This window comes from Haliotis asinina, chromosome 3 (assembly GCF_037392515.1).
Source record: "Haliotis asinina isolate JCU_RB_2024 chromosome 3, JCU_Hal_asi_v2, whole genome shotgun sequence".
Lineage (NCBI taxonomy): Eukaryota > Metazoa > Mollusca > Gastropoda > Lepetellida > Haliotidae > Haliotis > Haliotis asinina.
Window position 1 is genome coordinate 11,546,889 of NC_090282.1, and position 26,510 is coordinate 11,573,398.

Genomic DNA, 26,510 nt, shown 5'->3' on the forward strand with positions numbered 1-26,510 from the left:
TAATCTAACAACAACTCCCAACAATATATAACACACTCTAACAATACCATACTACATCTATTTACAGTACCATAAACTAATTATATAAACGAAATCATCTGTGATCTTGACATCACTCCCCTCTTCAAGTAATTGTACACAAGTACAATTATATATTACACTCAAGATCACATTTAAGTTTGTTTTAATGCATAAATATCATAAAACACAATTGTCTAAATGTACAATAGCACAGTAATACATAAGAAATAACTGCTGACAAATAATCTGGATATGCAGAGAGTACATTATTTACACACTGCCATACACATAGTATGACTAGGGTGAACACCGGCTCAAGAGATCAGCCCCAACATTCTCACTTCCTTTGATTGCACGAATTAGAAATCTGTAGGGTTGCAAAGTCAGGGCCCACCTCATCACTCGTCCATTGGCCATTTTTGCCTTGGTCATCCATATTAAGGGCTGATGGTCAGTCTCCAAAATAAATTCTCTCCCATACAGATATCTTTCTAACTTCTGTATTGCCCACACAATAGCCAAACACTCTTTTTCTATTGTAGAATACGCTCTCTCACGATCTACTAACTTCCGACTCACAAACAATATTGGAAATCGCTCACCTTCCTGTTCTTGTAGCAGTACAGCTCCGATTCCAACGTCAGAAGCGTCTGTTCTTACCAAGAATGGTTTCTTCAAGTCGGGTAGTTTCAAGATAGGAAAACTTGACATATGGGTTCTTAACGTAGTGAAAGCTAATTCCTGGCTTTCTGTCCATATTACCTTGTTTGGCTTTCCTTTCTTTGTGAGATCAGTTAGCGGAACTGCTATGGCTGCATAGTTTGGGATAAATTTCCGGTAGTACCCGGTCAGTCCCAACAACGCTCTCACTTGTTTCTTGGTTTGAGGTCGCTCCACATTTAGGATCTTTTCTACATTCTTACCTTCTGGTCGAATTAGACCACTACCCACCTTGTGCCCTAAAAAGTCCAGATGTTTATATCCCACTTTTACCTTTGAAGGTCGAGCTGTAAGATGGAATTGTCTTAACTTCGTAAATATTGCTCTCAGACTTACCATGTGGTGTGACCAGTTCTCAGTTCCTTCTATGATGTCGTCTATGAAGTTGTCTGTATTTGGTATGTTGTGCAATACTTGTCTCATCAGTCGGGAAAATACTGCAGGTGCATTAACTACTCCAAATGGCATCACCTTCCATTGGTATAATCCATCAGGAGTTATAAATGCTGTCAGTTCTTTGCTACTCTCTTCCATTGGAATCTGCCAATATGCTTTGCTTACATCAATTTTGGTAAGATATTTACAGTTCCGTAACCGTGCAAAGATGGAATCAGCTAATGGAATTGGTTCGGCATCAAATACGGTCACCTGATTCAGTTTGCGAAAATCGGTACAAAATCTGTAAGTCGAGTCAGGCTTCTTCACAAGTACAATGGGGGATGCATATGGTGACTGAGAAGGTTCTATCACCCCCATGTCTAACATTAGCTGTATCTCCTTGGCTACAACATCTCTCATATGATGAGGAAGTGGATAGGGCTTGGATCGTATAGGCTCATTACATGTCAGCTTGATCTTATATTCCATACAATCTACCTTCCCTGGTAAATCACTCAGTACATCTTTGAATTCACTTATGAGCTCCTTCACATCATTTTGTTGCTCCTCTGTCAAATCTTCAGAAATGTCTACATCCTGATACGTTTCCTTAGAAACTAAAGAAGGTGAAGCTATGTCTAACATACTCACCTCTTCAGCCTTGACATCCACCAGACCAGCACTGACATGCACAAGTTGAGCTATGCTGACGTCACATACAGCTGTGTCCTTGACCTCCTCTCTCTCAAAGTACCTTTTCAGTAGATTGGCATGATAGGTTTTAATCTTGTTACCAACCTGTATTCTGTAATTGCCAATGCCAAAGGTATCCAGTATTTCATATGGCCCTTTCCACTGCAGCAACAGTTTGTTTGAATCAGTGGGCAACAGAATTAATACTTTATCACCAACCTTCATTTTTCTTGGCTTGGACTTCACATCAAAGAACTTTTTGTATTTACATGCTTTCTTTTGAAGTTCTTGCTGTGCTACGTGAATAGTCTCCTCAAGACGGTTTTGAAGATCTAGCACATACTCATATGTGGTTCTTACCTCTGGATTTGGTATATCTCTTGTCCAGATTTCCCTCAGAATCTGTACTGGTCCTCTCACAGTGCGTCCATATAAGAGTTCAAATGGGACAAAACCCAAACTCTCTTGAGGTACCTCTCGGTAAGCAAATAACAAAGCAGGTACATACCTGTCCCAGTCATTTGGTCGTTCTGCACACATCCGTTTCAGCATCGTCTTCAAGGTTCCATTGAACTTCTCCACTAGGCCATTGCACATTGGATGATAAGGGGAAGTAGTAAGCTGATGTATGGACAATAGTCTACTTACCTCCTTCATCACGCCTGACGTGAACTGGGCTCCCATGTCTGTTAATATCTCCTTGGGGATACCAACCCTACTGAATATCTCGAACAGAGCTTCGGCAACATATTCCGTCTCTACTCTGGGTAAAGCTACTGCTTCTGGGTATCGTGTTGCATAATCAACCACCGTCAGTATGTACCTATTACCCTTGTCTGTGACAGGATACAATGGACCAATCAAATCAACAGCTACCCTCTCAAATGGCACTTCAATTAATGGCATTTGTCCCAGTGGTATTTTCCTTACCTTTCCCTTCGGCATGGTACGTTGACAAATATCACAAGACTGAACATGTCTTCTGACATCACCAATTACTCCTGGCCAATAAAACTGTGAGATTACCCTATCTAGAGTCTTCTTGATTCCAAGATGTCCACCCATCAGTGCTTCATGACATACCTTCATTACCTGTGTGCGCAATCCAACCGGTACTACTGCCTGTACAACTTGTTTACCATTGTCCATTTTATTGGAAGTATGCTTCCTATACAGCATATCATTCTCCACAAAGTAAGAGGAAGTACTATGTCGGGTCTCCCTAATCTTACCTTCTTCCACTAATTTTCTTATTTTGTTCAGACTTGAATCCTGATGTTGTAGGGATACGAACTCACCTCGACTCAGTGTCAACCCAACAGGTTCCAATGTCTTCAAGGGTTCCATGCCTACTTGGCGTACTCTTCTCTGGCTCCTTGTCTCTACAGCACCTACTGTTTTAATGTCCTGCTTATCCCACATCAAGTCTGGATCTCCTGGTTCTCTAACTCCGGGAATATTGCCTAATATTAAGTCACAGATTGGTGTGTCCATACATGCTGCTCTCACCATACCCGTGTAAAAGGGCGTATTTACAGTAATCCATGCTACCGGAAGTGTCAAGATCCTGCTATCTGCTAATTTACAAGATTGTGTTTCTGAAGTCAAACATGCATCTTTTACCATTGACCTCCTCACTATTACACCGTTACATCCCGTGTCTCTAAGCACATCTACTGGAGTGTCGTTTACCTTTCCCTGATAAAATGGCATGCGGTGATCTTTGGTAAGCACACTCCCTGAGGCTACATCTGCTTTAGTAACCTCCTCTGAAGTTGCTGCATCACCATCTAGAACTTCATGTATGCAGGGCTCTACTTTTGTGTTATCTGGATGTATTAGAGACATGTTTGTGTTGTCTTCACTCACCTGGATACTTGCCACTTTCAACTTGGGTTTCTTGCACTGTGCTGCCAAATGCCCAGTTTGATTGCAGTTGTAACATGTCCTTTCCTTAATAGGAACAAATTGTTTGGAACAAGTACCATGTTTACCTGATGCGCTACCCTCGACTATTTTCCCTTTGGAAACCTGCTTGTCAGTTTGACCTGGAATAACTGGTCTATTGTATCTTCCATGACTCGTACCTCTAGCTTCTATAAATTGCTCTGCTAGTCTAGCCATTTCCATCGCGTCTTTTGGCTTTCTCTCTCTCAAGAATATACCCAGATCCCTTCCAGTCACATTCAAAATCTGTTCACGCAGCAGCAAATCTCTCACACCTTCGAACGTCTTTTGTGTACCACTTAGTTCAATCCATCTGTTGAAATAGTTCTCAATTCTAACTACAAATTGTGTGAAAATCTCACCTGTTTCAGTTTTAGCAGTCCTAAATTTCTGATGGAATCCATCCTCAGTCATTTCATAGCGTTTAAGTAATGCAGTTTTAACTGCATTGTAATTTTCAGCCTCAAAGGCATTTAACCGGGAGTATACTTCTAAAGCCTTACCTTTCAGCAGAGTACACAGGTAAGCTGCCCAATGGGACGGGTCCCAGCCTTGCGCTGTAGCTACACGTTCAAACCTTTGCAGATATGCATCAATATTGTCATTGTGGTCGTCAAATGGAGGCATTTTAGGCATCTTGGGAATGGCTGCCGATCTATTCTCTCCTACCTGCCCTTCTTGATTTCCTGCCGCACTCTTTTCTAACTTGGCTAGTTCTATTCTTTCATTTGACTGTATTTTACACTTTTCTTTCTCCAATTCTAATCGTTCTCTCTCTCGTTCCCATTCTAACCTTTCTTTCTCCTTTCTTTCCTCCAGTTCTAACTTTTTAATCTCCCGCTCCCTAGCTCTTTCCTCCCGTTCGAGCCTGTCCTTTTCTTTCTCATTCTCCAACTCCATTTGCTCTTTCACAAACACTCTCAAATCATCTTTCTCATACCCTAAACTCTGACCCAGTTTGATAAGTTTGTCAATGTCCATAATTGTCTGTATGAGGGCAAAGCAGGGTACACAAAAAGTCAAACTGTCTGGAATAAATAGGGATCCTACCAAGAATAAAACCGGAGGTGATTTCCCATATATCCCAATGTTCAAAATGTTCACGACGAACCAATGGCCTTAACTGACCAATAACCACAATACACCCTCCACCCTTGAATTCCAAATCATACACTCAAGGACGCAGAAGTGGTGCCGTATGTTCTAACCCTTCTTTATGGACACAAAGATTCTGCAGCGATATACAATCAACAACGCTACATCAAATGCGCTACAGAACACAACTAGGGTTCCCTTTGATAGTGACAAATAATCTAATTATCCCACCGCTGCCACCAAAATGTCACATACCAAAGTAACCACAACAGAAGAATAGTTTGTTTTGCAAAACTTTATTCCTCCCCTTAAGATATAAGTAACCCCAATACCTATACTAAACTAATTCTACAGGTGCAAATACAACTAACTAATCTAATTACCTAACCTAGCTACATATACAGTTCTGTCTACCACTTAAATTGCTAAAGTTCTAATAATACTACTACTACTACTAACTACACTAAAATCCTACTACCCTCACTAATATAGATAATGATTACATATAATCCCAATCAGAAACTAAACAATTGAACTAAATAACAATAAAGGAATTAGCCACTCAGAGAGAACACTTTCTCTTTACAATGTAATCAGAATGTCAGTGCACTTTGGTTCCACTTGGTGACGTCATAGTATTTGTGTGGTATCCCTCACACCCAGGCGATGGTTTCCCTCACGGAGTTTAAGGGGCCTGTGTAATGGTTGATGGCTGTGCCATCCACATCTCACATTACTAGGAGATACATGCTCCTTGTACAACAGGGAAGACTCTTGTCTGTCTCCTTACAGGCGGAGATAATACCCCTCTCCTTACTTTAAGGATAACCGGCCAGTTCCGGGACACTACAATACAATATAAGTAACTACAGTTACTCAGTAAGACATGTGTCAATGTCTTATACTTTATGCATGTACTTTACTCCGATTTACATATTTGAAAGTGGAACAGTTTTTGTGGAACGATAACATTCAAATTTTGAATGGCTTTGTGGCTATATAGTGTTACAATATGCACATATATCTAGAAATACTACATCAGTAAAACAATTTCTTGCTACATCTACTCAATCAATAAATACAAAAGTAATAATGATAATAAAAACTTACGCCAGCCAGCGTGAGATGCAATCCCATACAAAAGTTGAACCCATACAGGTGAACACAGTGGTGATTCTGGCTGACTGTGCAGATTACTACCCTTCCTCACTATTTATATTGACCTCCCATACCCAAGCTACTCAACACCTCTCTATTGTTTACAAATTAACACCCCAGCTCTCTGGCCATACCTGGTCACGCTTCCCTGAACATAACCCTGTTCCCATAGTATTACCGAACATAATCTAACAACAACTCCCAACAATATATAACACACTCTAACAATACCATACTACATCTATTTACAGTACCATAAACTAATTATATAAACGAAATCATCTGTGATCTTGACAATCATATCGTCACCATGAACGTCTTATCAACTTTCTTCCACCATCGAGTCTCGATTCATCATCCTCGCATGCCGTGATAACAGTAACGCCATCATCCCGCAACCACAACCACCACCGGAAGCCAGCACAGACATCACAAGCAAGATGCTCGTTCTCATCTCACCTCTATGTCAGACTGTTGAGATTTGATTGGTTCACCGAGACAATATATTACTGATAAGTGGTCCCTTCTCACGATCTGGATATAATACTACGTAGGTCGCATAGAAGAAAAACCTATGTTTAACAGAGATTATAAATCCCTTTAAACACGCAATGAAGAAAAACAAAAAGCATGTGGATTTCTGAGCGGAATGCTATATACCTTGCACAACTCCACCAACCAAGAAGCTGCACGTTGTTTACGAGTAAATGACAGTTACGTGATACGACCCAAGTTATCCGTAGCTCATTAAACCATCACAGGTCTATCACGTTTTACAAGGGCCAATTAAACCATAAATTGGTTGTAGCAATACCATTCAGAGTATAGTTGATTTTCTGTATGTTTCACAACACGACACTTACGCCACACACATTCGTTGTACAGCTATACCTTGCAGTCCACACAGCCAGCGCTGTCGTCAACGTCATATGGCATCACTCACCAACAGTGTCAAATAAAACCAACAACTTCCTCATCATCAACATCCCTGTTCCTACAGCTCTAGCCCGACAATGAAGTCTATACCTGAAGCAAGTGCTTCCAACAGCATCCTCCTGTATTCTTCATATACATAAGTCGCCATCGGACAATTTATATACAACACGGAATTATCGTAACGAAGGAAAATGGTATTTTTCATATCCGTCACTGAGCCAGTAAGTTGCAACAGGTATTTGGGAGATGGTGTATATTTTGGAGATAAAGGTAGTGTGTTGGAAAATCATAGGTATATAACGAAATTATAACGGCTCTAAATTTGATTTAAAACCGAGCTGCGTTATTCAGATTTTGAAAACAAAATACAGACAGTGTTGGAAAATCAGACTTATATAAGGTCATTATACACCTCTGAATAACGTTGATTAACCGATCACAATCCAGTATTTTCTTAAGCGATGGCACAGCGAATATGTTTAACGACTTCTTGGATTAGATTTAAGCTTTTACATGAAAGTATCATACCTTCCAACTGTGTGGAAACCGTACAGAAGATGGGGAAAACCTATTTGCTTGAACGTTAACTCTCAGGCATGATTGAGTAGGAGCTGACAGCTACGGAATATTTGGATGGAAATGAACAAACTTTGATATGTTTATTATCCTAAACAGCAATTAGTAGCCAGGGTTTGATGATGATTACAGGTTTTGAAATAAAACGCATTCGCACGTACATAAAATATACAAAGTTTAGAACCTAACTGTAAAATCGCTTGCTCATGTAATCATCGCTCACGTTAAGAAGCGGTCGTGTCCAATTTTTCAGATGCTGAAATTACAGAATGTGTTTTCCGACCAAACGAAAGTCGCCTCGCCCGCATTTCGTTCCTGTCAGAATATATCGACCGCCGCGACAGCACTGGGGTCATAAACATTCCATAAACACATGCATGTTAGGTCGTAGCGTGTCGCGGACCCATTCCCACTCCATCCAAACACAATGCCCAACGACTTATATCTCTCTCCATAGCGCCTTCTATAACAGAAAAACCAGTTGATCTTAACTTTACTAAACACTTAGAATCGTTCCAAATTCAGATCTATTAATAGTTGGGAGGTACCGTGAGGGAAGCCGAGGGGAGACTCTGCCACTGGGTCACGTGACATGTTTTGCCGCGCGTGCACTCGGATCAGTTTACATTATTTGATGGGGTTAGGAAAGGGTCCATTTTGCAGAAGAGAGCTGCGTAGAGTATTGCATCCATGTCAGCTTAACTCTCAGCAGATTCAGGAGCCGCCATTGCTAAAAAGACAGGGACTGCAAGACAGACGTGTGGGAACGCCACAGTGCCGCGCTGACCTACTTGGGAGTGCGGGAACTAGTGCATGGCCCTGTGGATGCACGCTTTCCTAGCGGAAATACTCTCTTGGCGTTCCGCGATAACAACTTCACGGCGCTCCATTAAGAGCCAATAGTACCGCGGTGGGATTGCAAGTAGTGTGTGCAATTGTCTCAAATACCATAGTGTACGGTGCGTTAGCGGGAAGCCCCCAAGGATAATATTAGTGGTATCGCTCGGTTACTGAGCTGGCAGTTACAAGGATTCCGTGAAGCCTATGACAGCAACTAGAACGGCGTAGTGGTCCGTCAGTCTCAGGCACGTTTGCTGTGTGGTTGGCGTTTAGTTGCGCCAAACCTGGATATCTACAAGCCGGCTGCTTCATACATCAGTCATTTTGGTGTATATTTGAGAGAATCTTCACGTTTGCCAGTATCCCGCCTTCGGTGTCATAAGTGTGAGTTTCTGTATATATTTCATGAACGTTCACTTGTGGAAGCAGGTTTTACCGTTATTGTATGTGTGTCTATAGTTGACGACTTTCTCTTAGTGTTTGTGTGATTGTTTTTCTCTTTATTTTAAAGAATTGTCACCATCCTGTTGTAATTTTTCATTTTATTTGAAGTCGTATCTGCTAATACAATCGTTCAGAAATGATTCTTACATTTGTATATATACTTCAAATGCAGCAGCAAGGCTCTGTGCACTTCCTCATTCCAATGCATTGTGGTACGTATACACAGAGAACGTACCATTCTATATAACGATCATACATTCCATATCGTCAGTTATATGCGTTTCTCCTTCATCGTTTTCAGCGAAACATTTACACTTGGGATACCAAGGTTTACCTACCCAAACGTCCCACCGTGGAAGCACGTCCCTCTTGGTTGACATCAGTACCCGGATATAACTACCAGCCGCAGCCATGATGACCACATGCTGCGCCATCCTAGGACTGATTTTACTTGTAGTAACTAACCTTTGTATCATAATTTCATTTGCCACGCCATACTGGCTGGAAATTAAGGATATCGATGTCAACCTTTACCACCAGCCCGCCCACCGAGGTCTGTGGGCCTACTGTGACTACCGGGAGTGTACGTGGGTCTTCCATGGGAATTACGATCGTGCAAGCGACACAAGTAAGTCACATCTTCTATTTATTGAAATGAACCTGGAACAGCTACGGGGCCAGTCGTTTGAATGTCGCTGTGAAGTGTCGTATCATATACCCATATCCTGGGTAAAAATTCAAGTCCTCTCATATTTCTAGGTCTGACTGTACCATAGTGTTTCTGGGCCTCTAAGTACCATAACATGGTCCTGGGTGGTACACATGAAGGTACAGGTAAAGTGGTATAATACGTATGTGCCCAGCGTCGTTCCCTCATTAATCTGATAACCGTACCTGAGTTACGTTCGTGTAACGGGTTTGAGGCCCCTTTGTGTTAAACAGGAACTAGACTGTCATACAGACCCTGTCTCGAACATTTCCAAGAACGCCCACGCATGTCCAGAAATGTGACAAGTCTGGCTTCCACAGGTTCAGATTTCAGGTTTCATATATATTTATTTCCGAGTCTAGTTCTTCGTCTTAAGATGGGCGCACCAACGGAATAAAACCCTGTGTTAGGTCATAATAGTTATGGTTTAACAATCCAGCCATCACAGTGCTTATCGCGCATTACCATCAACCACAGGTCATATATCTGCAGAAAATTCCTAACTTCTCTGACTTTACAGAAAGTGCACGTGGTGTCACATGGTATAACCCTCACGTAAGGTGACGTATTTGTGTGAGGGTTTAAACTGTGATACAGGTTTAAACTGCCTTTTTCATGTCCTGGACAACCCAAAGTTGGACACCGTGGCAACCTGGCTGCGGCTTTAAATTAACCAGACTTTGAAAGAGTAATCCATATGTGTCGAGCCCGTGCCATAATTAGCTGGACAAACGTGGTCTGGCCGTCAAATGCACTGCAGCTCCCTGTCAGACCGTTTGTCAGCACCAATCCCCTGCTAGCTATGATCAGTTAGTCTCAGAGTCTCAGACCCACATCGCTTCAGGGGTTCGCAATCTATTTGAGAAACAGAATATGTTCTAAGTATCATTTTTGGACATATTCTCTTTAATCTACAAGTAAACATCGAACGTGTTTTTCATCACAATCAAGTTTGTGCCAAAATAGAAAAATGGTGTTTTGAATGACATTTTCAAAATGGTTTGACAGCCTCTATCCAAAGAACAAAACCGTCGCGGTAATCTCCATTGCATTTTGTGATGACAGTAGGCGTTCTCAGACTGACGTCATCACCCGTTGTGAGGGACTTGATCGCCCACTTATCTTGTGACTTCGATATTTGTGCCACCGTTATCCACTTGAAGTTAGCTGTGAATATATATTGGATGCGTTATTTGGTTTTGACAAGTCCGTTGTCTCATGCAGTCATGGTTACGTTTGGTCTCTTCATGCACCGGATCTTTCAAATGATGGTTAAGGTGTCACCTTGCACTTCATAAGTGGGCGTCCAGACAACGCCCAGTTACGAGTTTCAAGGGTCCTTGCAGGAAATACAGGGGTTGTATGAAATATTAAGGTGTACTAGTGTGTAATGTACTGAAGATTTAGTAACAGGATCACATTCCTTCTAGTCAAGAATCTGTAACAACGAATAGTGGTTAAGCGTTCGCTCGTCACGCCCAAGTCCCGGTTTCGATTCCCCACATGGGTACAATGTGTGAAGCTCACCTCTAGTGTCTTCTGCCGTGATATTGCTGGAATTTTCCTGAAGGTGTGTAAAACTATACTCACTTATTACAAAGAATATTATTGTGCATCCCTTGGGATACAATACGTACATGTCTTTTTTTCTGCTTGTGTAGGCTGAACGCACGTAAACCACAAGTGTAGCAATACGGGAAGTAACATTCACAACTGGTTTCCGTCCTTCCATGCGCAACAATTTGGTACGCAGCTTCCCCTGGGCTGGTCTCTTTGAATGAGAATTCATGAGGAACTGTACATTTCAGTGTGTTATGCCAACAGTAAAACCAGAGTGATTCCTCCTTCAACACCAAATGTTGATTATCAAAGTGTGTGTATTTATGTTCCATTATACGTACATCCAAGTATAAACTTCCAACAGATGGCGTTCATCACCAGGCCCCGTATGCAGTCCTCGGGTGAAAGTGTGTTATCTTTAGGTCGACAAATTGACTGCTTCTTGGCTTTTTGGTAATGATGCACATAGGATTTCAGCCCTTATGTCGTTATTAATGTCCTTATGAGAATATTGGAAGCAGAATGCACTTGGTTTTATCGTAAGTGCGCAGTTATTATAGTTTGGGACCCGATTGAGGCATCCGGTTCCTTTGGATCAGAGCAACCGACATGCTATCAAATGTTTGTTGTTGCTTTTAATTATTATTATTCATGAAATACATCTACTGACATAAAGTAAGCAGGATTGGGAGACAAGAATGTGGACTGTGCCTTAAATATTCCTTCATTTTATGAAGTAATGATATATCCAGTGCCTTGTGGCAGGTTCAGATTGTCAAACCCTATATTTAGAATATCGCCTAGTGCGGCGTAAAACTAAACTGACTCGCTCACATCGGCGAACATTTTATATCTAAAGGGTGGTAGACATAATTACACACGGATAATTATATGTCCATTTCTTGAGATAATGATATGCACTCGCATAGTTCATTTAGGGTTATATCGTATACCGTATTCAACATTGTAATTTTATGACTTCAAGACGCCATCATAAGTATATTCACACAGGACGCAGGTGAAGTACAATGTTAGGGTTGTAAAACAGACTTTTGGTCGGGGTATATTAGATGTCGACGTAAGTGTGGTATCAGAATTAGCTTCACCACATTCAAACGCTGGGAAATTAGTTACAGGAACCAAACATATTTAAAAACGTGGTTGAAGTACAAGGTCACTTTTGGGATTGGGACAGGAAAGACCTCCTTTACACCCAAGTTCATCCCAGGCTTGTTGAAGACGACGCACACGGAGCGGTGGCGGGTCAGCGTTCATCAATAGGGATACAAACCAGGATCCGAAGTACTAGGTGGCGAGAAATGTCTCTCACCTGATCGGCCGTTGATGGCTGTATTTCCGTGCAGAATGTAACGATGCAAATCAAATTAGTTTTCATGCATTTGGGTCAGGCATGTATTCATTATAAATTGACATTCTGCCTTTGTCCCACACTGGGTGAGGTGCTATAACATATCCTGATGGCGCATTGAAAGTTTGCTATGCGACAATCAATATGTATTCCCCAATCAATACAGCCTGATGTCATTGCGTGTCCACGGGACAGGGCATGCATGCTGGCAGAGCAGACGTACGCGTGACCGCTGTTCCAGTGGACCTCGACACGACAATCACATGTACACATATGACAAATACTAAGATAACCGTTACCTTACTAAGATGGATGGATCAAACCAAAATAGCTTCTTTGACTATATCAGTCGTTTATTTAACTTGATTCAACGGCATATAATTATAAGAAAGCAGTACATCCACTAACATGATATTATCTTGACTAAAGCAGTAGTTCATGTACTAAGAAGATTTAGTCTCTACTGAGACGCTCTTATTATTAAAGCAGCAATATGTCTATGAAGATTTCATCTTAACTTAATTACCTCTATTAGGATGATCTCATCTTTACTGAGAACGTAATACGTCTATTAGGATGATCTTATATTAACTATGGCATTACTACCTCGACTAATATATAGGCAGTGGTACCTCTAATATTATCATAATTTACTGTCAGCTGATCTGGCCTCTGTATTTATCTGTATGACCGACAGGATCAACAAATATGCCGTCATCAACTGATTACTGACACTTCAGCTCGACCATCTGACTAGGCATATGTTACACACATCGCCGGGTAGTGTATACAAGATGTTGGAACTGTCTCATGTATCCCGGCACACCCCAACACCCTGCTGGCTGACACTCGTCGCCCGTATACGTTCAGAAAAACAAATAACTCCACTTTTGATGTAGATTCTATTCTTAAATGAGTAGCACAACGGAGACCCACTGTGTGCCGAGAGTGTGATGACCGTGAGACCAGAGGCCCCGCAGAGAAATGTTTTGGGAATGTATGTACTGCCTGGGGTAGATGTCTCTCGGTGGAGGGAGTGGGGGGAGGGGACAAGGTCTGGGAGTGAGTGATTGGACATTAGACAACACTAGTCTCAACTATCAGAAGTAATCTTATTTTCAAAAATGTGGATGAAAAATATAAAACACAAGTCGGAGCTCAAAGTAATGCCTCAATTCAGAGCAGGGGCATTGACGTCAAAGATGTTTATTGTATTTCAGGCCCCCGGTCCATATACATTGGAGTTACATGCATTATACTATCACATACAGCTTGAATACACACATGATGTTAACAGAATATCACCCGTAGACATTGCATTGTCAATGTATTGTGATAGTTTCAAGTTGATGCAGTTATCATAAGTAGACAGACTTTGTTTAAATGTTACAGTAGGTGACTTGGAGAGGTAACATTCAGGAACATATTGTTTTCGTAAATCTATGTAAGATGGACAGAAAAAATAAAAAATGGATTTCGTTTTCAGTAGATAATGTGCATAAAGGGCAAAATCTTCCATATTTGTCCATGGACACACATCTTCCTTCATTAATCATAACGTTTGCTACTCCCAATCTAAATCGTATTAATGAATTTCTCAACTTTTTGGATGTTAAGTGTGGTAGGTACTTTGCGGGTTGGGGTAGGGTTTTAAACATGCTATAGGAATCATAGCGTGAGCTATTATCTACAACCGAATGCCAGTCTTGTTCAATACCTTCAAGAAGTGCCAGATATTCTAGACTCATTTGTGAAGCCGAATACTCTCTTCGCAATCACGTGCATCACTTCAGCTTGACAGTGATTCATGCACACGAGCTAATGGCTTAGTCGGACTCAACCCTGCTTTTCACGACTCCTCAGTATGAAAGGGCGTTGTCCTTTTATAGTATTCTCAGTTATCCGATTGATGAAATAACAAGCTGTACATAGTTGACCCTGTCGTTTGGCATTTGAGATATGACATTTTTGTGCTTTGTTGTTTATGTTTGGTATCGCGCTGAATAGAGTTATACAGCAGTGATAAGTGAACACACCTCTGACCTGAGTAACAGTCGTGTTAGTGAGTGATGTTATGCTAAGCAACAGGTTAACAGAAAACACACTTACTAAACTGCACCAAACTCCCCTTGTGCGACAGCAAGTATTAGACCTATAACGTCTTATCACTCGAAACGAAAACGTGTTTATCTACCTCTAGTAAGTGTTTTCAACCTATAGTTCCTCTAGGCTCAATATTGTAATCGCTAACGTCAGTGTCCTCATCTCAAACGTCAGTATCTAACGTCAGTGTCCTCATCTCTAACGTCAGTGTCCTCATCTCTAACGTCAGTATCTAACGTCAGTGTCCTCATCTCTAACGTCAGTGTCCTCATCTCTAACGTCAGTATCTAACGTCAGTGTCCTCATCTCTAACGTCAGTATCTAACGTCAGTATCCTCAGCCATGTTTTGCTTTGGTTCCATGAAGGGTTCTGTTTCGGCAGTTCCGTCTATTCTCGTCTTCTCAACGACTCCTCAAGCTGTTTCAGGACAGTTTCACCACATGTACAACCGTATATTTATGGACTTCTTCTTATCTCATACAAAATATTATCGCTTATTACTCCAGCAGGATTGGTGCTCTCAGACACTGTTCGTTTACCAGGACCAACACGACTAAATAGGGTGTAAGTTATATAGAGGCTGTGCATCTTGCACTAAAACATATGATGTTGAGTAAACTGATATCACATATCCGTAAAGCATGCTCATTATCAGGTATCTCGAGATGTGCTGACTTTAATGATCGGTTATCAGACAGCTCTTCCGGTGGAGATTTCTGGAAATGGTGGCAAGTCCGGGACATCGTGGTGGATGTTTAATCCATGCAAGCTGATCCCTGTTAACATCCAGAACGGTCCAACTGCATTAGACTCGTTCCTCTCAATTAATTACATTAGCTACAGAGTGAGAATTAAATTTTCCGTAGTGAAAAGTGTTATCGTAACAATCAACATCAAGTGTACCGCTGCTGTCGTATTCCTGAACTGAATTGAAACAGTCGTGGTGTGATTGACCAGTCATAATTGTGTACAACTGTGTATTTGTTTCTTGTCAGTGCCATACGAGGCAACGGCGGCCCGAAACCTAGCATGTCTGAACCAGTGGTTGACACCATGAACACTGACATTGAAATACGCAATTCGACATGCATTAAGTGCATCAACTAAACCAGCGAACCTGAGCATGATCCTGTTTGTCTCATTGTACAAGAAGAATGGGTAATAGAGCTGCACTACTTGGTCCGTTTTGACGCCCCTAAAATGTCGGCCAGCATTGGTTGCAGGGGGCCCTTCCCCACATAGGTTCAATGTGTGAAGCCTATTTCTGGTGTCCCTAGCCACGATATTGCTGGAACATTGCTAAAAGAGGCGTAAATCTAAAGTCACTCACTCAATGAGTACTCATGTTTTCACCTGGAACCACAACGGTGCCATATACGTGGTAGATCGTAATTCAAGCTAATAAATAGTTCAAAGGTCACAGTAGTCAAGGGACATTAGTTACAGATCGCCGGACGTTCACAAGTATGGGCCATAGACTGGGGGCTAGTCAGCTGGAGGGGTGTAGCCAAGCCTATAGCACTAGACAAGTCAGCTACTTGGTTTGACATTCTCCTTTGCTGTCTCATTCTCGCATAATTTTCAGCGATTTTTACATTACTACCAAAGCGTTGTTAAATAAAAAGGATAGCTGTGTGGGACTAGATTATCTGCTAGAGAATCAGGAGACTGACGCTGCTTCCATGGAGATTTTGAAATATTTGATTTTCTCGAGGCGGTGGACATTGCTTGTTAACAATACATCAATGTCATGCTTTTATCAACCGAAAACACTCCAAGGAAGTTGAAAAACATTTTATCGACTACGATTCCTTTCGTTCACGAAAAATATATTGCATCGGATTTGAATCTCGACGTGAGCTTGAGCGTCTTTATTATTTATCGAACAGTAGCGGTAATATCACTCGGCATGCAGTAAGGACTGAATTTTACAAGCTCCACCATCCTTGTCACTGTGGTCAAATATGACCTTTAGGGAATGTGGTTTGTGTCATGGTGAGAGTGAGAAAGGGTAGCTGTTCCGCAGCGGATATGGTCTCCAAGAACGACTGAGGGTTGCAGTGAGGGGTGTGGATCGTACCCCACCCTCTGCCAGTGTGATGCAGCGTTTGCAATACTTTATTTTGCTAGTTCGCCTTCAAGGCCTGCTTCCACCTGCAGGTTTTAAAATCTACAGGCCCTGAATGAAATCTGCAGGTCTGTTTTGTTAAGGTCAAACCAATAACACAGAACAGACTATACTGTACACCGCTTTACACTGCTTCTATAAAATCGAATGGCGCCCAGTGACGTTTTATTTGTTAGACTGGTGTTGACATTCCTACGCGCAAAGCGCTGAAATACCGGGAAGTGAAACTGTAAGTTATCGTAACATGAAGGATCATGGATGTTACCCGAACGTTATTACGAAAAAACCCACAAAAAACAGGGACAAGATTCCAGCTGATAAAAGGACACATAATTTACTGAAGGTCACAAGGACCTGCAAACATTTGAAACTGCCGGCCTGATACAATAACAACCTGCGGTGGGCCGCCGGGCCGGTTGTTATTTCGAACGCTGCTGTGATGAGGTAGTCCGTCAATTCCATCAATATTCAAGCCATTGCGCGGAGAAAATAGTCCATACCTTTCCCACGTGTGGAATAGAACCCGGATTTTCCACAAGGTGAGCATACATTTTTACCACTAGACCAATCCCTCTCTAGCTATTGTCTCGTTTTATCAGAACAATCTGTCGACACAAATTCGCCAACTTTTGTTTAAGTACAATTCTGACGTAGAGCTCTCGCCTACTGTATGCAGTGCTTGTACTCCTCAGCCAGTGAATTAAAGGTGTTCAGTAGGACTCATTTGGCACCCCTAGGTAACCAGGACCACGAGAGGAAATGTCAGTGTCTTATGGGATGTGTGTATCAGTCGAAGCCAGCGCCATAAAGGACTACCAACACTCGAAGTGTTGCGACAAATATACCACACCTTACGCCTGAAGTTTTATGCTGTGTTTGACACACACCAGGCGAGCGTACTTGAAACACGTGAGCCGATACTTCCCTGTATTGTCCCAGGAACATGCATATATGTAATAATGATTTACGATCGGTGTAAGTAACGGACACCGGCTGTCGCCCGTATCGAGGATGGTATTACACGTTCGCCGTCGGAACAATTCCGCTGTGTTTTAATATACATATGTTGATATGTATGTATGAATCAGCATATATATTAGTAGACATTGTGACATCGCAGCCGGCCTGGGGCTCTAATCAAAGCTGTACCCGCACGTAAACGGCCTTGAAAATTTAAGGATGTCTTGAAATTATTTTCAGCCGGGAGAATGATGTTTTTCATTACCTTTATTCTTGGTGGTCTGTTCCCATCCAGTGCAAAAACATCACATGGTCCAACATGATCCAGTCACACCTCTACACCTTCAAACCACACCTGAATGTTGTTTAATTTTCGTTTTTCATGTCGCCGCTTCAGTTCTCGTAGGTCACGTTGTCGAAAGGGTGCAGTGAATTTAATGTCGCCCACGGGTGGGACCTTGCATCAAATGACTCATATTTCGTTTTGGTACAGAATTAAGTTAAGTAAGTAGGTTCCGGTAAAGGAATGGGAAAATACTATTGTACAGGCTGCGTCTGGGGAGGAAGAATGCCGACATCACGTGACGTTGATCTCTGCATTTCCTGAACTCTTATTGATATAGGAGTGGGTCGTGGCTATTAAAGAAAAGCACAAAAAATGTCGCAAACCTTTGTGTTCAGAATAACGATGTTTGTGATTAAGTACGGGGTCCATTTACACAGTTTCTTTGCACGATCGGAAAACAGAGAGGTTGATGAAAATTATCACATTAATCTTTTTTCGCAGCATGAAGATAATCAGTTACGATGTATTCGATTACATACGAGGAAGTCCTTCGCGATACCGTTGAAAATCCGTTTCCCACTAACCATCAGGGGCGACAGTTAACTGAAATGCATTATTCATCTGAAGTTTCATGTCGAAAGCCGAGGATTCACAAAACAATCAAAGATCAAGAACTCGCCACCTCTTATCAGAAATGAGGGAGGGGCATGAATAAACGTTGGAAAGAAATGCATGCAGTCTGAGGACCACATCATCTTGGTAATAGCCGCTATTCTAGAAGGTCGGACTTGGGGTATGCGCAGCTTCATATAAGCGCCTGTTATGAATAAAAGCCATCTCTGAGGGAATCAGAGAAATAAACAGACCGGGGAGGGGAGTGGTTACTGGATCAAGGGCGTCAAATTGCAAGTCTTACACAACACGTCATGCGTCGGGATGTGCCGCCATATTGTATTACAGCTTATCGACGTTCCATGCAAGTCTTCAATAGTCGCATGAAGGACATCGAAGGGGATGTGTCCACTCTGCAAGTAATCTCTATGTTTCCATGTTTCCATCGGGATGGAGGGGGAAGAACAGAAGGTTATCAACATAAAAAAAAGTAGTGAGAGAATGAGTATAGCCATTCCTGTTCTGTCGGTTTGGGTATACGATGGAAAAAGGGAGGGTCAGCGACGCCATGTCACGATCTGAGTGTGGCCTCTTTGGACGTGTACAGTGTAGTTCTAAGTACATTTAGGATGCATTTCGCAGGAACATATAGGCCACAATTATGTATTCTCAGGATGGTTCCGAAATTACTTCAGTAAGTAGGTGATTCATTTTGACACGACCGAAAATCGTTTTCTCTATTAAAATAGACGGAGACAGACGATTTCCCTTGTGAATGTCGGGAAGTGGAAGGGTAAAATAAGTATACATACTTGAGGGAAGTGTTTCTGTTTCTGACCTGCGCTGAAGCCAAATGGAGTCATTGCGTCCTTTTCCTCATAAACAATGGAATCATGAATCATACTCATAATGAACATGAGGATGTAGTCGTCAGTCAGTTAGTTACCGCCATCACAGCCAGTCAGTTACCGTCGACACAGTCAGACAGTTGCCGTCGTCACAGTCAGACAGTTGTCGTCGTCACAATCAGTACAATTAGTTAGTTGCCGTCCTCACATCAGCCAGTGGCCGTCCTCACATCAGTCAGTTGCCGTTCCCACAATACGTTACCAAAGCTTCCGTCGTCACAGACAGTGGTCATCGTCACAGACAGTTGCCGACGTCACAATCAGATATCGTCCTCTCAATCAGATAGTTGCCGTCCTCACAACTGATTAGTTGCCGTTCCCACAATCGGTTACCGGAGATAGTCAGTCACCTGTCGTGACTTCAAGCACTAAATTGCGAGCGTCACGATGAGTCATTTGAAGAACAAACACACAACTGAAAACTGAATGCAGAGGTCTAGTGTGATTGAACTGTTGTTAAATGCATGATTCGAGCATGAGCTCTATCAACAAGAACGGTTATAGCTGAAAAACAGCGTTTTTTGCAAAACACGTCGCCCACAGTCAGACTGGACTGCATAAGCCAAGATGTGGAACAGAGAGGATATCCTCCCACTCACTGCCACATCAATAACCGCCTGCCTTTCTTCAGCTTTCCTTTATTTTTTCTACCATGCTTTCATGGCAGATGTGCGTTAATATAATCCAGACTCGAGAGATTCATGTCCTTATCAGCCCTACACCGACACCCCCGCCATCAGACGTTGCTTACTACCTGGAACTATTGGACCACCAAACAATGAAGTCCCCGCCTCATCCACACTGTCACTACCAAATAACCCGGCCCACCCAATTAGTCCTTACACTAGTCCAAGAGATTTTTGTGTATAAATACAAGTCGTAGCTTAAAGGGATGGGTAACTGTTTATTTGTGATAGTCTTATTTTATTTACCGTTTACTTCTTGTTATTTTATCCTGATAGTAGAGACATCACCTAGAGCGGCAGAGCACGACAAAAAGCAGCGGTTATGTCAGTGCGTCTGGCTTTGTGGGCGTCATGTGTTTGGAAATAACATTGCCCCTGGTGTTTGGGTGGTCGCTGGTTCGCGATTGACAAGAAGTATTAACGAGAGTTGGGAAGCTACGTGTTTTGGCTGTGATTTCACCCATCCATAGCATGGGACTTGGTTGAAAGTAATTGCTCAATGTTTCAACGTCTGGTGTGCATGCGAGGAAGTCACGCACCAAGAGGTACAATATGAAATTCATCACCGTAGTGTATGTGTTACTGTCATAGAACGACGTAATTAATAGGCGTTACCAAATGTGGGCTAGACGTAATTGACAGTAGGAGGAAAGCAAATTACAGAGGGTAAAAAACAACAGGGAATTGACTGCTTCACTTTAAGAGCCCTAACCGATCGTAGAAATGTTCTATAAAGTCTCTCTAGCTAGGAATACTTAATGGTTCGTGCTGATAGTCTGTCCAAGCTTATTTGACCGCTCACACTGGCGTAACGTAATCAACAGAACGAATAGTATTAGCTCGCCTCATAGCTCTCAGTCAGGGCTGTACCCAGTGATCGCATGGCCCATGTTGAGGATTGACGATAAGAATCAGCGTGCTCAAGTCCACCAAACGATGTCGATAGTTGTTGCGGTCAGCCCTTAGGGTATATTTCATTTAGGGCAGTAATATTTTTTTATATATCCTATCAAATATTAGTATATGGGACAACTGTGTATTGCATTTAAAGACTACAGTAAACTTCGTTTATAACGAGCATGTTTTTAATGAACTGTTTTTGTCTCGCCCACATGCTAACTATTTCAGTCGAAATGCGTATTACTAACTGGTTAATCTGCGACTAACATGAGGGTTCGATATAAAAGTGGAGAACTTTACCAACCTGAAACAATGCCGATTCGATGTAAACCTTCAACTCTCTCACTACCTACATACACTTAATATTCCATACCGAAAGAGATTTCTTTAAAGTCGCTGTCAGTAGAGTTTCAGTTATATCACAGGGTGTCCGTTATATGTGGAACGCGCAGTAATACCAAGCCTTTTACAGTGAGAAATCTTGATATCTGACCCAGCATCGGCAGATCCTCTGCAGGCCTAAGGGAGACAACACAGCTCATGTATTCGCAGCTCATTTAGCTGAAAGGATACTATACATAGATGAATGTGTCACTTCACGCAAACGTTGCCGTTATTAGCTTTCTCAGTGGTATCATCTTTATTAACACTATCAGAAAGAGTGCGCTAAAGAGAATCACCAACAACAACCGTCACATGGTCGATGTCCGGTGTCTTCCAACGTCAGCAGAACCATTAGAAACTGACGTTGTTTAGGAGAGGAGTTCGGAAGCTCATGAGACAGTGGTAGAAATCTCGGCGGCTATTGCCTTATAGCCAAGTGTATATCTCTGGCGACCATTACACACCAGACAGGCCGATATTACTCGATATTTATTGCAGAATCTTAGAGAATCAAGTTAGGGAGAGGAAACTGAAAGCGTTGTAGACCTCAGCTGAAAGTAATATGGGTGCTGAATGTAGCCATCAGTGGATATTGGGAATGCTTGTGCATGTCACACTTCAGTTTGTATGGTCGAAGTATATATTCATTTGTAGTAGGTTGGTATTGATTTATTTTTTTTAATTAAATGTTCCATTAGCATTCTAACAGCGCTATCGTTGCATTCAAACAGTGTCACATGTCAACATTTTTAGGTATCTAAAGATTTTTACAAACGGTATTCCGAGAGGGATATTAGTCCTTGATAGAGACAACAACATCGGATTTATTGCATTCACTGTTACACCTTTTAGTATTTTGGAAGTATTTAACGATTTTAGAAACATAAGTCCTTGATAGGGACAGCGACATTACTATCGCCTGTTCTTCCTTACTAACATTTAAACTGGCATGGTATTTGTACCATAACATTTGACAGAGGCACCATCATTTATCTCGCCAATGCCGTCTTAGTATAATTCAAACTGACATGATAATTGCAACATTACATTTGACAGAGAGAGTGGCATTTATTCCATCCCGGTAATGTGTAACTGACACGATAATTGCTATACTCCACACACAGTAGCTATCTAACCTGTAGCACCACGAGGATGGACCAAAACACTCCGGGCAACTGAAAGCTACTGAAGGCTCACAGGTTATGGGACAATCACATAAAACCTACGATACTATCATGCCGGCCCCTCTGTCTGCGTCATCTGACTGTACCCCGCGCCCCCACAACACAGCAGTGTTCACAGAAACAGTTGCAAATCAGGTCAACTGGTATTGACTATTTTTCCCCACAAATCTTGATCAAATTCACTGTCATAGTAGAACACTACAGCACATACAAAACGAGTCACACTAGGTTGCAGCGACAGCTCCCGATAATATAGCGCTAATAAACATTTTTCTGTGTTGCGTTCGGTCACCAAATGTCAGCGTTCTGCAAGTCAGGGTAATTTGTATTGTGTAGAGGCTGTCGTCTCAGAGGACGTTGGTCGGGCTGTGATGATGGTGGGAATGTCAGCTGTGTGTGGCCAGTGTTGCGTGAAATTAGAAAACAGTGGCTATCGTATATCTATTAAAGTTTGTTTAAATGAAGTTGTTTTGAACCTCAGTGTATGGGATATGGGCCGATGTTGACTTTCATGTCAAACTTCACGCATGCATCATTTACACCAAACACACTGACTGAACATGACGACAGACACACATTAACTCATCCTGATGATAGGGGCGAGTATCCTGAACATGAAGATAGACAGACATTAACTGAACCAGATGATAAGGGGCGAGTATGCTGAACATGAAGATAGACACACATTAACTCAACCTGATGATAGGGGCGAGTATGCTGAACATGACGAGAGACACACATTAACTCAACCTGATGATAGGGGCGAGTTCACTGAAAATAAAGAAAGACACACATTAAGTGAACCAGATGATAGGGGCGAGTATGCTGAGCACGAAGATAGACATACAATAACTGAACCAGATGATAGGGGCGAGTATGCTAAACATGACGAGAGACAGACAGTAACTGAACCTCATAATACGGGTGGGGTCACTAGCATGAAGACAGACACACACAATCATTCTCCCCCCCCCCCCCCCCCCCACACACACACACATATTCCCTCTCTGAATAAAATCTCTCTGATGAAACGCAAGCACTCATTCACAAAGGCTTCTTTAAGCGTGATACGCGATGCCACTCTCACTCTGTTCCAACAAAGCCTTCTTGCTTGTCACCATACCAGACCACGTGCACCAACTTGACAGGATGAATTAAATACAATGTACAACTTCACAATGCCATATATGCAATATCTGATAGTTCCAAAGTACGACAATTATCTTGAATATTGCATACATCATTTAAACAATACAGTGTTAGGTTATATGTACCAGCCCGACAATTTTAATTACTTACTGTAAATACTCTATATACAGTTGATATTTACATTACAATACAGAGTCTGAACAGTCCTGAACCACATTATGCCCCCTACTGCCTAGCACTCCCTGCAATACCAAGGCCCTAAGAAAAGCAAGTTAGATTTCCTTAAGTTCTGAATGTCTGGTTTCCCATGCGCTCCTTTTCAATTTAATTGGGTTTAGTTGTTACAATCATAACTATATACACAGGGACTCGGTGTTAATCTATTGCCAGTCCTGTTACTAAGGTGACTGCTACCGCTAGCACCGCAACTACTACTACTACTACTACTACTACTACTACTACTACTACTACTACTACTACTACTACTACTACTACCTTTGCCAGACTAGAACAACTTGTGAGAAGAGGTCCCGGACACCGTTGTGGGACAGCGACCACGTTCGTGGAGATTATCACATCATGACGTAACAGTTGGTCAGTGGACTTCAGTAGTTGGTTACCCCTGTTGGTGTATCCGAAAACACCAACTTACTACGGGTACTATAAATTGGTACCGCCGCAGCTGGTGAACTGTTACCACTTCGAACATCTCTGCCAAGGAACAGGCCATTTATTTTCTGCGTCGTGCGATATTCCATGGTCAGGTCACAATAACACAAATGCTGTTTATGAAGGTGGCGAAAATGATTAATGATTGACGTTTGAAGCAACATTCTTTAAGAATTAGCTCGATCCTTCATTCTGTGGAACCGTTTCTTCGGCCTCTCGGAATGTCCGACAATCAAGATCTATCGATCTTTGTCTCAACAGCCCTTGAAGTTGAACATGGTGAATCGAACAATATTGCTCTTTTCCAGTAATCTAAAATCAGGATTGCTGATACCGCTAGTATTCACACCTCGATTCCGATGATGTGATTTCACCTTGTCACAAACTGCGGTGTGGTAAATTTATCATCATTCTTGTCAATCGGAGATTGATTGCTCCGTGGGGTTTTGCACTTCGGTGATTGGCTGGTATGTAACCCTCTTGTAAATCGGAGATTGATTGGTCTGTGTGATGTTGTTCTTCTGTGACCGGTTGGTATGTGACCCTCTTGTGAATCGGAGATTGATTGGTCTATGGGATTTTGTTCTTCTGTGACTGGTTGGTATGTGACCCTCTTGTGAATCGGAGATTGATTGGTCTGTGGGGTTTTGTACTTCTGTGTTTGTTTGGTTTGTAACCCTCTTGTGAATCGGAGATTGATTGGTCTGTGGGATTTTGTTCTTCTGTGACTGGTTGGTATGTGACCCTCTTGTGAATCGGAGATTGATTGGTCTGTGGGGTTTTGTACTTCTGTGATTGGTTGGTTTGTAACCCTACTGTAAATCGGAGATTGATTGGACTATTGGGGTTTTGTACTTCTGTGATTGGTTGGTATGTGCCCTCTTGTGAATCGGAGATTGATTGGTCTGTGGGGTTTTGTATTTCTGTGATTTATGACCTGGCTGGAAATGATCCTTTTGTTTCCATTTCACCACTGTGAAAAATTTGACAGTTTAGTCGGAATAGTTCATGCAAAGCAGTGACTCACTACAGCTGAAGGAGTTAACAGACACGATGAGTAACAAGAGGAAGTCGAGTGCAAGTGTCACTGACATGACGTCCCCAATAGAGACGTCGCTCTTGAATTCAACTACAGAACACTTACATGACCATGAACGACTGGCCCCTTGCCGCTTTCTTTTGTTTTCACTATCCAGATGGTGCATTGGCCATTGTATTTATGACCTTAGCGGGGATATAACATTAACTTTGTACATCATGAACACCACTTCGTATGAGTAATGGGTGTAAATATACCGGTTATATTTCAGATGCAATTTCATTTTTAAGAACGTTTATTGTTCAGCGTTCGTCAACGTTCTGTTCAAGTCTTTACTCCCTTGTGCATGTGTTTCACGTTAGCTAGCCAGGTCAGTATCAGAAAGCAACAGGAATAGTATGCTAGCGAAGTAAGGGACAAAATGAATGGTACTTGCCACACAGCTCTAAACGACCCAGAACGTTCGACGAAACTCTCCGAGCAATTTAGCAGAGCGAGTAACCCGTTAATGGTGCGCCTGTCGCTGATGACAGCTATTAAGCAACGATAAAATAGGTCCTTTAGTTGGACAAACCATGTTTCATACCCCTATCCCTTACTGCAACGTCCACTGGGTCAGGAGATGGTGAACCTTGATGAGGGATGAATGTAGAACTATCAGCAGCTAATGATGACCCGATGTCCAATGAAGCTTTAGATATCGATTTTTGGTATGTCTGATTATCCTTACTTCCATGCTATTGACCGAGTGGCACTCTCAAGCCCTATAGTTATCTTCTCTGACTCAACTCATAAACGTTGTACACGTGCGAGTAGACACCGTCCCGTTATGTGACATGTATTGATTCCGGTGTATCTCGGTATTGGTGTCCAGGAAAGGTCTATGTTTGTACTGGTCGAGTTGATCGGAAATTTGGTTTGAATGAGCGGACATGACGTGTCCCTTGAGGCGAACTTTTGTATCACGAAAGAAAGTTGATTGTATTTTGCAGCTATGACACGTTTAGCTGTTTATTCAGTTCTTCCGGGTCAGCAATGTAAATATTAGGTCGCTG

At 42.1% G+C, this 26,510-nt stretch overlaps 1 protein-coding gene across 1 annotated transcript in view; it reads left to right on the top strand.

Annotated features, from left to right (window-relative positions):
- The first annotated feature begins 8,116 nt into the window (after nucleotides 1-8,116).
- Nucleotides 8,117-26,510, top strand: part of LOC137277474 (uncharacterized) — a 47,597-nt gene continuing 29,203 nt past the window's right edge. The window contains exons 1-2 of the mRNA XM_067809208.1: nucleotides 8,117-8,748; nucleotides 9,110-9,436. Coding sequence (XP_067665309.1) covers nucleotides 9,220-9,436 — 217 coding nt within the window. The 5' untranslated portion in view covers nucleotides 8,117-8,748; nucleotides 9,110-9,219. The remainder of the gene's footprint in view (nucleotides 8,749-9,109; nucleotides 9,437-26,510) is intronic.